The following is a 15,803-nucleotide window of genomic DNA, read 5'->3' as shown; positions in this document are numbered from 1 at the left end:
AAGAAAAATCTCTACCATTGGGGCACAAAGACTTCCAAAAGTAGATGATCTCTATTCCATAGCGTATTTTTACTTTTAGTCTATTCTATAAGAAAAACCTCTACCATTGGGGCACACAGACTTCTAGAAGTAAGGAAATTTTAACTATTTTCCGTGAATTTGAGATGGTAACACAAGCTACAATCAAAGATTCTAGTCTAAGTATTACCACAACCGTTCCTATTCAAAGCTTCAGCTCCGATTGCTTCTCAACTCGCTATGCTCTATTATTTATAACACAATAATAACATGAATCAAAGACAAAACACACAAATTACAGTTAAAGCTTCTAATTTGCTCTATCACAATTGCTTCCAGTCAAAGCTTGGAATCCAATTGCTTCTTTTATTCACTTTTCTCCCAAATTGGTACTGCACAATCAAAGTTATACTTGCACAAGTTTGGCAGAGCTTTCTTGCATACAAATACAAGATGATTTTTACAATGAGGGGCACTCCTTTATATAGGCAAAAGAGTTGAGAAAAAAGGGGAGGAAAAAGTGGGAGCAACTCAACCAACTTTGTCTCGATCAAACTAGGTGAGAGAAATTATTAGATTACATGTCAATCCTGTAGATTGTCGAAAAAGGCCTTGTACTTGATAATGCAATCCTAGATGACTACAGTATCAAGAGTTCCTATATTTCGTACCACTATAATCACCTTGATAATCATGGTGTTGTGTCTTTTGATAGCCTATGACTCTCTTTGATGAATTGCCCATTGTCATTTGAAAACTTGATGTGACCAAGCTTTTTCTCATTCAAGGAGTTGTGAATTCTCCTTTGGAGATTGGAAAATTCTAGAGTCTCTGATACTTTGAAAACTTTCACGATAATGTCTAGATGTAAACTCAAAACAACTTTCCATTAGCACCTTTAACTTCTTTTTTGAAGCAAAATGCTTGGCGCATTCCCACACAAACTCGGGTTCTCAGATATCCATTGGGAAAATGGACACCAAATCACTTACTACTTCTTTTGATTTGAATCACACCTTCTTTATTGGATGTCTTCATTCTTTGTTGAAATTTTGGCATATCTTGACTTGCTGCAACATGAAAGTTTCAATGGGATTGAATCCATGAAAGCTTTGAGATTTTCAAGTGTGAATGACGAAGAAGTGTTCGAAGTATGGATTAGATACTTACGAAACACATATGATGGCTGGAAATGAACCAGAAAGCATATGTATTTGGGCGAAAAGGGTCAAAATCAGACTCTCAAGGGTGATTGCATGTGGGCAAACATGGACTTTTGGGAGTATGGCCAAGAATGCAAGTTGGAATGCATATGGATGTGTGCAAATAGTGACTTTGGTGTTTAAAAGTGACATTTTAAATGTAATTATTACTTGGTGTAAACATGTAATTAGGTTCGAAGGATGTAATTACATGTAATTGGGTTTGGGTTTGAAGGATGGAATTACATGTAAATGCAGATGGAGGATGGATTTACATGTAATTGCTCTTAGAATGTAATTGCATATATTAGGAAATGAATGTAATATGCTTTGACATGTGTTGGTGAAATATGGAAAGATGTGATGCATTTGCATGGAAAGGTGGAAAGTGAAAAGGTGTGATATGCTCTTGCATTCTTGGGAAAGAATCCTTAATCTTTCCAAAAAAAGGAAATCAAAACAACAAGCAAAAAAATGCACAAACAAAAACATATTTTTGGTTTTTGACTCAAACATGATAAAATATCAAGTTGCTCTCAATTTAGGAAAATACCAAGCATTTGAAAATAGAAGCTTTCATCTTATTTAAAGGAAACTTGCAAAATATATGGCATATTGTTGAACAAGTGTACAATGATAAGCAAAAATATGCACAAAATAGTAAAGACTTGAAAACTTCAACTAACTTGGAGATCAAAGAGCCAAATGTAGAAGATTGATAAGTTTGAAGAATGTTTCTCCTCCAATTTGGAATTTCCAACAACTCCCTTGACCTTTTCAAAACTTTCAAATGCAAAATTATATGCTCAAACACTTGTTTTTGCATATAATGGGCAAAATACAAGTCACAAATCCTTTAAAAAGCAAAACATTTTCGCATGGAATGTGTTCATGAGGCATTTTCAATTAAAAACGTGCCTTCTTTTTGCTCATACATGTGTCATTATTGGAGGAATTGAGCACAAACGTCGACTTGTGATGGCAAATCATGCATCCAAAACCAAAAAATTCTCTTCCAAATTCATATACATGGGACAAAAACATTAATTTCTGGGCTTTTTAAACAAAAACATGCCCTTTTCAAGCAAACATTTGGGTCATTTTTGGCTTGTATATGCAATATCAAGAGCCTCAAATGCATGTGTAAGTATTAAATCTAAAAAATGCCCCCCATGTGATAGATTTCATAGCTTAAAATGGAGAAATTTGGGCATTTTTCTTCCTTGCATGAGCATGGGCGTTTTTGGCCTTGGAGGAAAAACGTGGTCTCCAATAACAAAAGCATGTGTTGAAATGCCAAATTGCACTCTCTTCGAGCCTTACATGTTTTAAAATGGATGCATTCTTGGGAAAGAAAGGAAATTGCATTCTCCATGTGCTATTGCATAATTTAAAATGCATACATATAACAATAATGCAAATTGCATTCTCCAGGCTCCATTACATATTTTGAAAACATGTAATATGAAATATGCTTTGAGAAATTTTGGCCTTGGAAGGCAAGATCGTGGACTCTAAATGCATTTACATGTTTTAAAAAGTCAAATTGCACTCTCCCAAGGGCATTACATATTTCAGAGAACATATAATTAGCCATTTCCATGTAAATTGCACTCTTGGATGGGCATGATATGTTTTAAAAACTTAGCTTTTATTTGCCTAAGTCCATAAAAGTGCCTTCCTAGTGCAAAACGCACTCTCAAGTGGCAATTACATGTAAAGTGATTTACATGCAAATGAGATTTTTCATGCAAAGTGGACTCTTGGAGTCCATTACATGTATTTCTAGTGCAAATCGCACTCTAGGAAGGCATTTACATGTAAACATGTAAAAGACATGTAGGTTGAGTTTGCACAACTTAAAAGACTAATTAAGCATATGTTTAATTGAATTTTGAAGAAATATCACTTAATTGGGTCAAAAATAGTATTTACACTATATAGTTTAATACATTATGCGCAAATATTATTCAAAAAACAATATTTAACTTAGATGTTTTGAAATTAAACATAAAGTAACTCAAAAATTAATCAAACTATATAGTTTAATAAAGTCACGTGAAAAATTAAAAAGCAACTCAATTTAAAAATATAACATAAAGTGCTCTATAGTTACATAAATGATAAAATTAAGTGATAGAGTAACTTTAAAACATAACATAAAGTGAACTTATGTTATATTTTTCAAAAAGTGAATGTCAACATTAAAATATAATATGATATTTTAAATTATGCAATTGCATCTGGAGAGTCCACCTTTTGAGCACTTAAATGATCATATCTTTTGACTACCAAGTCCGATTAATCTCTAAGATATACCGAATCAAAGGAAAAACCGAAAGTAATGATTTGAACAAAACCAACCAACAAACACACACTCAACAACAAGAAAAAAGAACGTCAAAGGCTTTAAAAATCAAGCATAGGCTTAAGAAAGAAAAAACAAAAAAGACTTGACGAAAGCCTTCAGTAAAAGAGTTCATTATGTAGATTGGGGTTGACTGATTGATCAATACTAACCAATTAAATAATGCACTAATCTCAGAGAAATGTGAAACTAAGTTGAAAAAGTTTCATACTATTAGCTGCATTTTGCCACCCAACAATTAGAACGATAGAATAGCTTCATGGAGAACATTCATTATGAATGTTAATCATTTCAAACTAAGATAGCTTACTAAAGACATGAAATATTTAATTAGATTTATTGTGAACTTACCTATTTTCTTGCAATCATTATGGTCCCAAACTAACCCTAAAAGTGGGGATAAAAGTGGGGATATTACAAAATGGTTGAAACTATCAGCCAAATTAGATTCACTTGTAGTAAATGCATCAACATTTAGGCAACTAGTAGATAGCCTCATCTATCCCATTGTCATTAGACCTTACCTCAATTATGTTGTGAGCCACATCTCTTATTGCATGATAGCCCCAAAAGTTGAGCATTGGGTTGCAACAAAGCATGTGCTAATATATGTGAACAAAGATACTAGGCTCATTGGTTACACAGACTTAGATTGCACAAGTTATGTTGATGACAAGATGTTTTCAGTTTGGGAACAAGTGCGGTCAAATGGACCAGCAAGAAATAGCATGCAATGGCTCTTTTCTTGACTGAGGCAGAATATCAAGGAACTATCAAGGCAAACTTGTGAGACAGTTTAGCTTGTAAAAATACTTTCTAACGTGCAAATAATCTGAGTAGGTTGTTCACCCTTGTACTATGACAACCAAAGGGTGTCGAAACTTGACAAAAATCCAATCTTCCATTAGTGCACCAAACATGTTGAGCTTCATATTTCATCCGCAAGCTTGTAGAAAATGGATTTGCTTAGTTGTAGTGTGTTCCAATTGAGGATCAGACTGTAGACATCCTCACCAAGTCTCTAAGCCTGAGCAAGTTTGTATGCTTTAGGGGGCAATTTGGTGTAGTTGATAGAATGACCATTAAGGGAGGGCAATAAAGTAATACTTAATTATTTATATATCATTCACTGAATCTTAGTAAGTTCAGTTTTCTTTAGGTTGTTTCTATCGTTTGTTTAGATTACGATTGTTTCTTTTCGAAACATCGTCATGTAATTGGCCATAAGTGTAAACCTCAAGTTTCAATAATAAATCACCCAGTTACCTGAACACTCCCGAGAACAATTAGATAATATTATTTTTCAGTTTCTTCAGTTCTCGAGCAGTTGTTAGTTGATAGTAACTTATAGTCTGAAGTCACAAATACCAATTAGATTTTTTACCATTTAAGCTTCAAAATAAAGCGGGACATCACAAAGGGCAAATTTCCTCAATTCACTAACCAAAAAGAAAGTACTGGAAAGCAAAACATATTAGAGTAAATATTTAGATTAATTTGTGTCTAACTGTTTGAGTCTGTGGGGTAGTCAGTTGAGAAGGTAGATCTAAACACACACCATAAGAATAAATGTATAAATAATGTAAAATAAAAACGTTTCCCTTGTATCTTTATTTTTTATCTTCATCCCGACCATGTTTTCAAATTATTGCTAAATTCCAAAAAAAATATACATATGAAGATGTTATTAGTTTTCAGTATCAACACTTGCTTCAACTCAACAATTTACACGAATAAAAGAAAGAGAGAGAAAAAATTGATGAACTACACTTTACCAAATAAGGTGGATCTGCCACCACGACTTGATACTTGTGCTGGTAAGTTGAAGGGAAGTCTTCAGGGTGGTTGTAGTCATAAACTATGAAATCTGTTCCATATATTTCAAATCTTTTGTCAAATTCAAATATGTGTGCCTCAAAATCTGGATTCATCCTCTGCAGTTCATGAGAAGAGCATATCAAAATTCATAAAAATCTGTCAAAATGAATGAAAGAGGCGGACAATAGGCGGGCAAAAAGAAATATAATTGCATCACAATAAAAGTAAAAGTGAAAAAACTAAGGAACACAAGGTCATAATCTGTTTATAAAAGACTAAATAAATTTAAGACTCTCCAATTAAAATTAGCCCACAAAAGTATTGGTTCCTGATCATTCTGAATGGCAAAAAGCATTATCCTATGCTTTGTATCCAGTATCCCAACAATAGATTGCAAAGCACTAAACTATAGACATAAACTATCCATTCTGGTATAGGATATATGATACACTTCGACATAGTGACCTTGGATGGATAAAAAACTGAATGATAAGGAGGAAATTTTAACACAATAAATTTTGCTTCATAAAAATTTCCTTTTACAATGATAATGACTAAGATGCTGTTTTACCCATCTGATCTTTACTACAAACATATGACAGTAGCCTCTTTGTTGTCTCCAGCTCTCATCTTGATCAGCTCCATAATTCACCAAAAGGTCCTTCTGTCACAGCTTATTGTACTTAATTCTTAAATTAATAGTTTAACGATAACCACTTTAGCTTTACCCTCCTCTAATTTTACTTTTATTTCTTTGATGATAGATAGGTAGTTGTTTTTCATAACATAAAACACCTTTTTACCCTAGCACTTCTCTAATGTGATTGAGTGTGCAGTTTAGTTCAATTGATCTAGTTTGATCATTAGTGGACACTCATAATTAAATATATTTCTTTCCTATTGTAGCTGAAAGTACTTTCTCAGTCTCATAGATGTGCTTTGTCATTTACTGCCATTACTAAAATTTCTATATTCAAAACATCAAACTAGTTCATATTCTATGTGGAAATTACAAGAATACAAAACTAATGCTGGTATTAATTAGTGACAATAAATTAAAAAATAAATGAGCTAAATATGTTACCTGCAACACCCAAATACCATGTCAATAAATAAAACAAAAGGAAACAACAAAGTGCTTAGATTGGTGTAATGTTGAAAAAGAGCTTAGCATATATAGGACAGAGTTCCAGCAGCCTATAGAAACAACACTTCCTCTTTGGCCCTGCTCTCTTTACAAACATTTTCCATTTAACAACAAAACATTCTCTGCTCCAACATTTGAGATGTGTGACAATCCAAATTTGTTTCTACAGCAGCATCTGACGAAAGCAAATTGCCTCACTAGCTGCCTTAACAGCGCCTCGATACTTTGCTTTTGTGGAGGAGAATGAGACTACATGTTGCTTCCTACTAGTTCGGGTGACTGCACCAGATCCCAAACTGAACACATATCCAAAAGTTGATATCTTATCATCAACCAAACCTGCCCAATCTGAATCTGTGAACCCATTGAGTTTGGAATCGTGACTCCTAGTTGTCATGCCCAGAATTTACCAAGGCAAAGCACATTAATAATTTTTTTTTTTATAAATTTATTTATTTATTATTATTATTATTATTTAATATTTTAAAGAAAGAACCAAGTATACTGTAGATTCTACGTATAGGCCTAGGTTAATAATGAACTTACTTACTGATCGGTGCCTTACTCATTACCACTAATTTTGGATATAATACAACATTCCTTCATAACCACACATGAGCATAAATTTATATGCATACCCCACCCACTAACCTTCTTCCAATTATTTCTTTAAGTATACTTTATTTTATTTTATTTTTTATTATTTTTTAAAAAGAAACCATTATCATGATATTTTAATATCAACTCATTTTAATAAAGAGCTTACTCACATAACATTAATCAATTCCAAATTGAATTTGACTACATTTACTCATAACATTTGATTTCACAAGTTTTATCTACTTACATAATTCCTCTAAGTATGCTACTTTCCTTATGATTTCTATACTTTTCCTACAATCCAAAATTGACTCAATATCACATTGATATATATATATATATATATATATATATATATATATATATATATATATATATATATATATATATATATATATATATTCTAGATTCCCATAATGTAGAAGACAAATCCATATTCTATAAGGAAATTAGTTCTATTGGTTCCAACTTATTTCTACTAAATTCATAAACTTATTTCCTTCCACTAATACATGACAAAACAATAATCTAATTTTCAACAATTAACAAAAGCTCATTTAATATCCTAATTCAATATGTTTCATGCTAATTACTCTCAATACAATTTAAAATTTATTAAATTTAAAATCTAGTCACTTACCTTAATTCCCATTACATATGCTCTTCTCTCCTTATCATTTAATTGCTCTATTTTTACTTTCTTAAACCTCTCTTTTCTAATTTCGAGCTCCCTAGTATAGGCTCACGTGCTCATGCAACTTTTTGAAGATGATTGTATTTGCTGTTTATTTATTGACAAGGTCTGACACATAAATCTTAATATGCTCCTAGGGACACTTCCCAAGCTTCCAACTCCTCTCCTTTTTCCAAGCGCTTGGCTCTCTTACCAAGGTGAGATGGGATTGAGAGAAATGTTTTTTTTTTCACAAAATTTTGTATCTTACTTTCTTGCTAGGTGTGAGGGTATGTGGAGTAAAAATAAGTCTTAATCATGTCAGTGAAGTAAATGTTTTGTCCCCTCTTCCATGTGGATTAGCAACTCGCCAATGGCATGTTGTATCCTTCTTCTTCTTTGTCATCTTTTGTTTTGAGTTTTGCTTATTTTATTTATTTCGCCAGGGTACATGGTCATGAATGGTCCTTTGCATATAATTTTATTTTTAAATACAAGAAAAGGTGAAATGGAGTATGGGAGTCTTTTCTTAATAGATATAGGTATATGCTAGATTAATGCTAAAGTATCTAAGTTAATATGCCAATGATTTGACATGTCCTAGCTCTTGCTTGTAAGTAATTTTTATGCAGACTTGGGGTCACGGTATATAAGCTTCTTGTTTCCTTACAAGAATTTTGAAGATTATCACATCATAGTACTTTGGTCTACAAGTAGTACTCGTGTTATTTATATATATATTTTCAACTAATCTTATAAGTTCATGATTTTAGGAATCTTTTCTAGATTAAAATATTAGTCTGTATTCTAGGAGAGGATTTTATTTTCCTCCCCATACATTTTCCAGAGAGGAAATGTGGACCTTCAGCAAGTTTGAAATATGCACTCTCTCTACTCATGTAAAATCCTCATTTCATTCCTTCATAATTTGATGAATACATGTGCTAGAAGGATGGTTAAGCCTTCTTAGTAAACCTTAATTGAACATGGGGACCAAGTACATAATGTTTTATACATGTATAGTGAGCCTTCAAACATGAAGATTTTATTTCAAATTTTGAAATACACAACATATAATCTTTCAATGCAACTCATATATTTTGAATCTTACTAACTCTACTCATAACATTCTTCTACATGTCCTTTATGAAATACATATCTACCAATACATCAAGGAGAAGAGTCTCATTTAATCTTTCTTCATAACATATCAAATTTAACATAGAAGATTTCATTACAAGAGAAGTATAAGCATACAATTCTTCAACCTTCCACAATCTTCAAATGGAACAACGATGCCGAAGTATTCTACATCTCCTACTATCTCTTCCTTAATTCATGAGGCTTCAAATGATAATTTCTTAACAAGGAACATACATATACAACATTTCCAAATTATTTCCTCTACATATGCATTAGATAACAATGGTACAATCACCTTTCATCACAATGAGACAACTCAAGAGACCTTTCAAAATCATAAGGAACATGAATATTGAAAGACATGAACAATGAGTAGAATGAACATTGATCAACAAGATCATTGAAAATATGAACAATAAGAAACTTGGACATTGAGACTCCTATTACACATTTGGATTTTCTCCATTTTGACTAGGGTGAAACCCTAATACTCCATGGCATGCATCTTCACATAACTTGCAAAACAACACAAAACTTGGAACCATGGAGGCTCACCTCCCAACCTAGGCTTCTATGAAGCCACCCACCGAGCAGGGGAAACAAGAACCAAACAGGTTACACACATACTCCACAACTTTTGCATGAAAACATCACACAAACACAATCAATACCCTCCCATGGCTTGCACAATGATTCACCATTGGAATCATAAAACTTTGGGTGAAGATGGGCTCTTCAAGGAGGAGAAATTCTAAAAACATAAATATCATATTGCCAATGCATTTTGCCTCTCAAGGCCACCACAACATAAACAACATATTGCCACTGCATTGCCCCTCAAGGACTTCAAAACAACCATCTTCTCCTCATCCACCAAACCTCCTTATACCTCCCAACAACAAGATTCATGGCCATGATGGAGCCAATGCTCCATGATAATAACAAACCTCATCATGAGTTAAAAGAAAAAGATTTCTTTCTCACCTGCAATGTCAAGCCCAACTTGTGTCCTTCACCCAAGGCTTCTCTGCCCTCCCAAGGGTGAGTGAAGCCTTCACACCCATAATCACAATCAAAACTCACATTCAAACTAGAAACAAAAACAAAACAAATGAAGAACAAAAAAAACAAAACCAAGAAAGAATCTCCAAAAGCACAGAACACATTCACTTCTTCTGAACACAATGACAAGCTCATAACACAAGGTTGACAATGCAATGCATACTCCATTGATAACTTTTCACACTTTGCAGATTTTCTTATCCATAGTAAAGAAAAGGAATAAAAGAACATGTTTGAGCCACCAACCTTGGTCCAAGCTAGGGTAAGGATAGTTGTAGTAGAGCTCCCTTAATCTCCCTCCAAAACTTAGCTGTCTCTAAAATTAGAGAGTGGGTGAATGCCACCCTCTAATAAGGCCTTCACACTAACTATCTTTAGCAAAAACACTAAGCCATCCCCCCCTTACAAATTTTTCTCCTCTGATTTTGCTATATTTCACTTAGTGGGAACATGGAAGGGAAAACATGTGACAAGTCCATTTTTGAATTGGTGGAAGAATGCATGGGTAAAGGGGTTCCCTAGGCTGTCTAGGCACTCACATGATCAAAATTAGGTTCCTAACTTGATATACTATCATATGGCTAACTTATTTTAACATAAAGGACATCTTGGGACCACCTAATGACCCCTCAAAACCCTAGTCAAGTCCAAATTCGAATTTCTTATGATTGAGACCCATCCTTCCCTTGTTCAGTGGGTTTAATTACTTATTAATAGGGTGATTAATTTAGGGTAAATTTCCACCATGTTCCAACCCAAAATGACATGTCAATCACACACAAAATTTGCAATTGTCAAGTGACACATAAAAACACATTCACCTTACCATGACGTACTCCTAATGCATCTTTATGATTAAACATCTCTAGAAGAAAGCAATCTTACATTTACAAAGAAAAATACTTTCACAACAAGGCTTTGAATCTCCCAAAGATCCACCTTGGTTAAACTGTGTTCACATAGGTTTGAAACTTGTTTCCCCCAAAAATTTCCGTGGTTCCACTTCCCGCACATTCAACTCGAGAATCAGTAGTCCAAGGAGGTTATATAAATAAATATCATAAATGCATATTATTTCAAACGTTACGTAATCTTATTAGCATAATTCAAATAAATTTCCTTTCCTAATTATTTCAAATTAATTATTCAAAATGTAAAAATATCAGGATTTGCACATCACCAACCATCAAAATCAAATCAACATCTATCTACATATCACATTAAATCATCATGATCAGTTTAACATTTATCTACATACTTCATTAAATCGTAAACCATCCTAATCGAACTAACATTTATCCACATACCACATTGAATCATTATTAACAATGAACATTTATCTACATCATAACCCATCATAATCAAACTAACACTTGTCTGCATATCTCATTAATCATAGATCATCATAAGCATCATATTATAATCTAATATTATCTATATGTGCTCGACCATTCCATTTACAAATATCAACTTTATAGTGCATATCATAGAAGTATAATTCTACTATAAGTGTTAGAATCAATAGACAAAGTAAGCCATTACTAAATAATGTCAAATATCCAAATACCAAACTCCCACATAAACATTGAATCACAAGCACTTCTGCAATGCAGCCTCTATCAAGGCAAAAAAGAAGATCTAGTCAAGCAAGCTCCTGCCGTACTTAGACTGAGAATAAAGATGCTACCATCACTTTGCCAAACCTCAACACCTAAACAATAATGGAGAAGCCATGAACCTGACATATCAAAATCCTTGCACAGATCTTGTTTGATTTCTACAATCAAATGTGTTGAACTGCCACTAATGATTATGTCATCCACATAGACAACAAGAAAGAGAATATCATCACTAGAGCATCTGATATACAGATTATTATCGAAAGTGCAACCCTAAAAACCATGAGCAACCAAGTACTAATCATTTTTGATGTAGCATGCTCGAGGGGCCTGTTTGAGTCCACAGAGTGCTTTCTTGAGTCTACATACTTAATGTTCTTTGCTGGGAACTTTGAAACCAAGAGGTTACATAACATAGACTTCTTCTGAAAACTCACATTGAGGAAGACATTCTTAACATCCATCTGTTGGACTTTCCATCCAAATTGACTTGCAATAGCAAGAAGAAAAATTGTACTCATCTTGGCAGTAGGAACAAGTATCCTCATAATCAATGCCCTCTCGGTGTGAACCCTCGAGCACCTAATTTGGCCTTGTATTTATCTAAGGTACCATTTGCATGATACATGACCTTATATACCCATTTGCAGCTAATGGGTTTCTTCCCTGGGGGAATATCAGAGAGGATCAAAGACTGATTCTTCATAAGACTCTAATATTCCGCATCCATAGCCTATTCCCACTCTGGAATCCCTTTGGCTTCTTTAAATATCATGAAGGTTAGTCATGGGAGCAAAATTAACTGCATCTGACTGCTTACCGTTATAGATCTACCCTTAATGAGCTCATCAAGACAAAGATCACTGATAGTCTTAGCCCACCATTTAGGCCGAAAAAGTAGATGTGCCAACATCATGAGAAGGAATAACTAGCGTTGGAAGAACTAATGGTGGAGCAAGATCTATAATAGGTGGAAGATTCACATCATCGAAATACATCTCTAAATTCAGATTTTGCATCATCCCTCCCATTAGGTTGACCTAACAGAAGAAAAACACCCAAATCAAAGGCCTTCAAAGGTTGATCCTCAAAATTCTACTTAGACGAGGAAGAGATAAATGCTCCTCCTTCAGAAAAGACAACATCATGACTAGAGATAAGATGATCAATGTCTACATCAATTAGTCGGTAAGCCTTAGGTTGTCACTGTAACCTGTGAACATGAGATTCTGACTCTTGGGATCCAACTTGGAGCTTTGGGCATCTAGAATCCAAACATATGCTAAAGAGCCAAAAACTTTTAGATGGTTGATCCCAGGTTTGTGACTAGTCCAACCTTCCTCAGGAGTCTTTCCCTTAGCAACATGTATGGGAGACCTATTAAGGAGATAGACCACAATAAATACTGCTTCTCCCCAATATTTCTTAGGAACATAGTATACATTGAGGAAAATGAGACTCCTCCCACCAAACTGTACCTATATGTTGCCCCTACTAATAAAATTATACTCTTCACCTCTTCCAAAAATTACGAAATCAGCAAAGGGAGAAAACTCATTAAACCAATCACGCCTATGAGTGAAATGCCTAGAAGCACTAGAATCTATATACCAAGCAAAAGATTTCACATGGTCTGTAGACCTTTTAGCCATGAAGGCATAAAAGGCAGACTCTTTCTACTTTGTGTGCTCAACAATATTGGCTTTAGGTTCAGACTATCCTTGCTTCTATTGTTCAAAAGCCAACTGATTAAGATAATCCATGAGAAAATGTCCATATTTGTGATAGTAATTACACTGCACCTTCTTCTTAGAAGCATCCTATGACTAATTTTTGCCCTTGTGCTGAGGTAGCTAAGAGTGTTGAGGTTTGCCTTTATCCTTGTGAAAGGACTTTGCTAAAAAGGCATGCTCTGAGGAGGAGGTGGCATTGCTACCAATTTGTTGTCTCCAACGATCCAGTTGCACAAGTTTGGTGCATAACATTGGAAATTTCATATCAACATTAGTAGAAGTAATGTTGAAAGTCTCTATAAAGTGCTCATAAGATTTTGGTAGACGCTCTTGTAAACATATGCATTCATCCATCATAATGGAGAGCAACTAGCTTTTCAAGAAGAAGAGCTCGACTTTTGTTGGATGTTTCATGCAACTCCTTCAAATGCTACCATGTGTCTATTGCAAACTTCCCAAAAGGGATCTGAGGCAACTGATCATCTATGACAGAGCGCTTGAGAAGCCTGACAACTTCTCAATTTTGATCATTGAACTTATCTATATCTACTTGGACTGTAGTATGACAAGTCTCTATGCCCAAAACAATCGTCTCAAGTCGATGATATTCAAAGATTGTTAGCATGCACTGCTTCTAAGTGGTATAATTCTTGTCATTGAATCTTTGATTGCCCTCCAAAATCAAGTTGGTCTATGATATCATCTTGAATGTTTCCCAATGCTTGAAAAACAAGAAATAAAGAGGCGATAACACGGGTTCAAAAAAAATACTAATCCCAATGTAGAAATAGAGGCAAATGTAGGTAGAGAGTTGACAAAAATAAAAAAGTACGACTGGCATGAATTTTGAGAAACTTTGTTGGCTAACCTAGAAAAATTTGAAGACAACCAAAAATCCTTGCAGAAAACCCAAAAGGAATTTGAAGGTGAAATTTAAATCCACTAGGACAAAAATTGAGGCCCAAAAAATGAGGTGCCCAAAAAAATTGCGATTGAACCAATTGAGCTCTTGAGAAACCCACCAAGAATCTACAAATTTCTTTCAAACCAATACGAAAAATTGAAACCCTAATTGGTTGAAAAAGATTGTATGAAGTGTGCAAAAATGGTGGATTTCTATTAAAAGGAATAAAACCTAGCTGCAAAAGATCTCAGAGGATTGTATATAAACACTAAGAGGCATTAAAAATCAACCAAAAATGGGTCAAAGAACTCAGAGGAATCTCCTCCAAAAGAAATATCATTGTAGGAAAAAAAAAATTGCAGGGAATTTTAATGGCATTGCATCAACTGACGAAAGCCAAATAGCACATGAGTTGCAAGGAAGAGAGACATAGATTGCAAAAAAGGTTCTGCCCAGTAAAGACTGACGTCCCAATAGCAACAACGAACTTCGCAAGACCCAAAATACAAGAAGAAAAATATACAAATTGCAAAGGAAAGGCCACGTGTGCAACAGGCAAAGGTTCTGTAAAAAAATTCTTGATGCAGGAGCATCTTTCATGGAAAAATTTATATTTAAAAATAAAAAAAAAAAAAAATTGTGGAGGAGAGAGAAAAGTGACGAAAATTAGAGGAGAAATAATTTTAAAAAAATAATAAAAAAAGGAGAAAAAGGAGAAAAGAAAGGAAAAAGAGGATTTCTATTTTCGAGGTGCATAGGTGGCATAATAGAAAAAAATAAAAATAAATGGTTGTCATTCCATTTATCGAGGTGTGTAGGTGGAAATTCTAGAAGGTTTTGGATAAATCATGTATTTAGTATTTGTTGGGTGCTTAGTTGTATTTGGGTGGGAATTTAATATTTATTTAAAGGTAGTTGTATTTACCTTTTATCCCACATTGGTTGTGTTTGTAATGTCTTGGGTTAGAAGTGCCTATTTAAGCAAGGCATATGAGCATTTCTAATCAAGCTCAAGGAGAAGCTTGAGGAGTAGAAGCTCGAGAAGAAGGTGAAAGCTCAAGTGGAAGCTCAAGGGGAAGCTTGGAGAAGCTCAAGGAGTAACTTGAGAAGTGGAAGCTCGAGGAGTAGAAGCTCAAGGAGTAGCTTGGGAAGTAGAAGCTCAAGGAGAAGCTCGAGGAGTAGTAGCTTGAGAAGGAGAAGCTTGAGGAGTAGAAGCGTGAGAAGTAGAAGTTTGAGAAGTAGAAGCTAGAAGGTGTGAAGACTCTTATTTAGGATTTCTCTTATGTTGAAGAAGTCATATCATCTTGTGGGTGTTGTAAGGATTTTTCAAGTATAATAAAATTATTTGTGAAGCATTTTTTTTCTTGGTCTCTATATTGTTGCATTCTTGGTTGTGAGTTGTTAGAGTGGTGTGGCCCTTCGTCATTGGTATTAGAGCAGGAGTTCCTGAGTGTACAAGCAGATCGCCGGAGTGTGAGGCAGTTTGTACTAGGATCTTGGTTGGGTGAAGTTTATC

The 15,803-nt window shown here is 34.3% G+C and overlaps 1 protein-coding gene across 1 annotated transcript in view; it reads right to left on the bottom strand.

Moving 5' to 3' along the window:
• The window catches only part of LOC149553117 (uncharacterized), a 69,262-nt gene extending 62,312 nt beyond the window's left edge, over window positions 1–6,950 (bottom strand). Inside the window, exons 1-2 of the mRNA XM_089790287.1 lie at window positions 6,747–6,950; window positions 5,364–5,522 (exon numbers count right to left, since the gene is read on the bottom strand). Coding sequence (XP_089646413.1) covers window positions 5,364–5,522; window positions 6,747–6,950 — 363 coding nt within the window. The remainder of the gene's footprint in view (window positions 1–5,363; window positions 5,523–6,746) is intronic.
• Between the last annotated feature and the right edge of the window lie 8,853 nt (window positions 6,951–15,803).

The sequence above is a fragment of the Cupressus sempervirens genome, chromosome 6 (assembly GCF_028749045.1).
Source record: "Cupressus sempervirens isolate cs-2001-9-10 chromosome 6, ASM2874904v1, whole genome shotgun sequence".
NCBI lineage: Eukaryota > Viridiplantae > Streptophyta > Pinopsida > Cupressales > Cupressaceae > Cupressus > Cupressus sempervirens.
The sequence above is the reverse complement of the archived record's forward strand: the minus strand, read 5'-3'. Positions and strand labels throughout refer to the sequence as shown.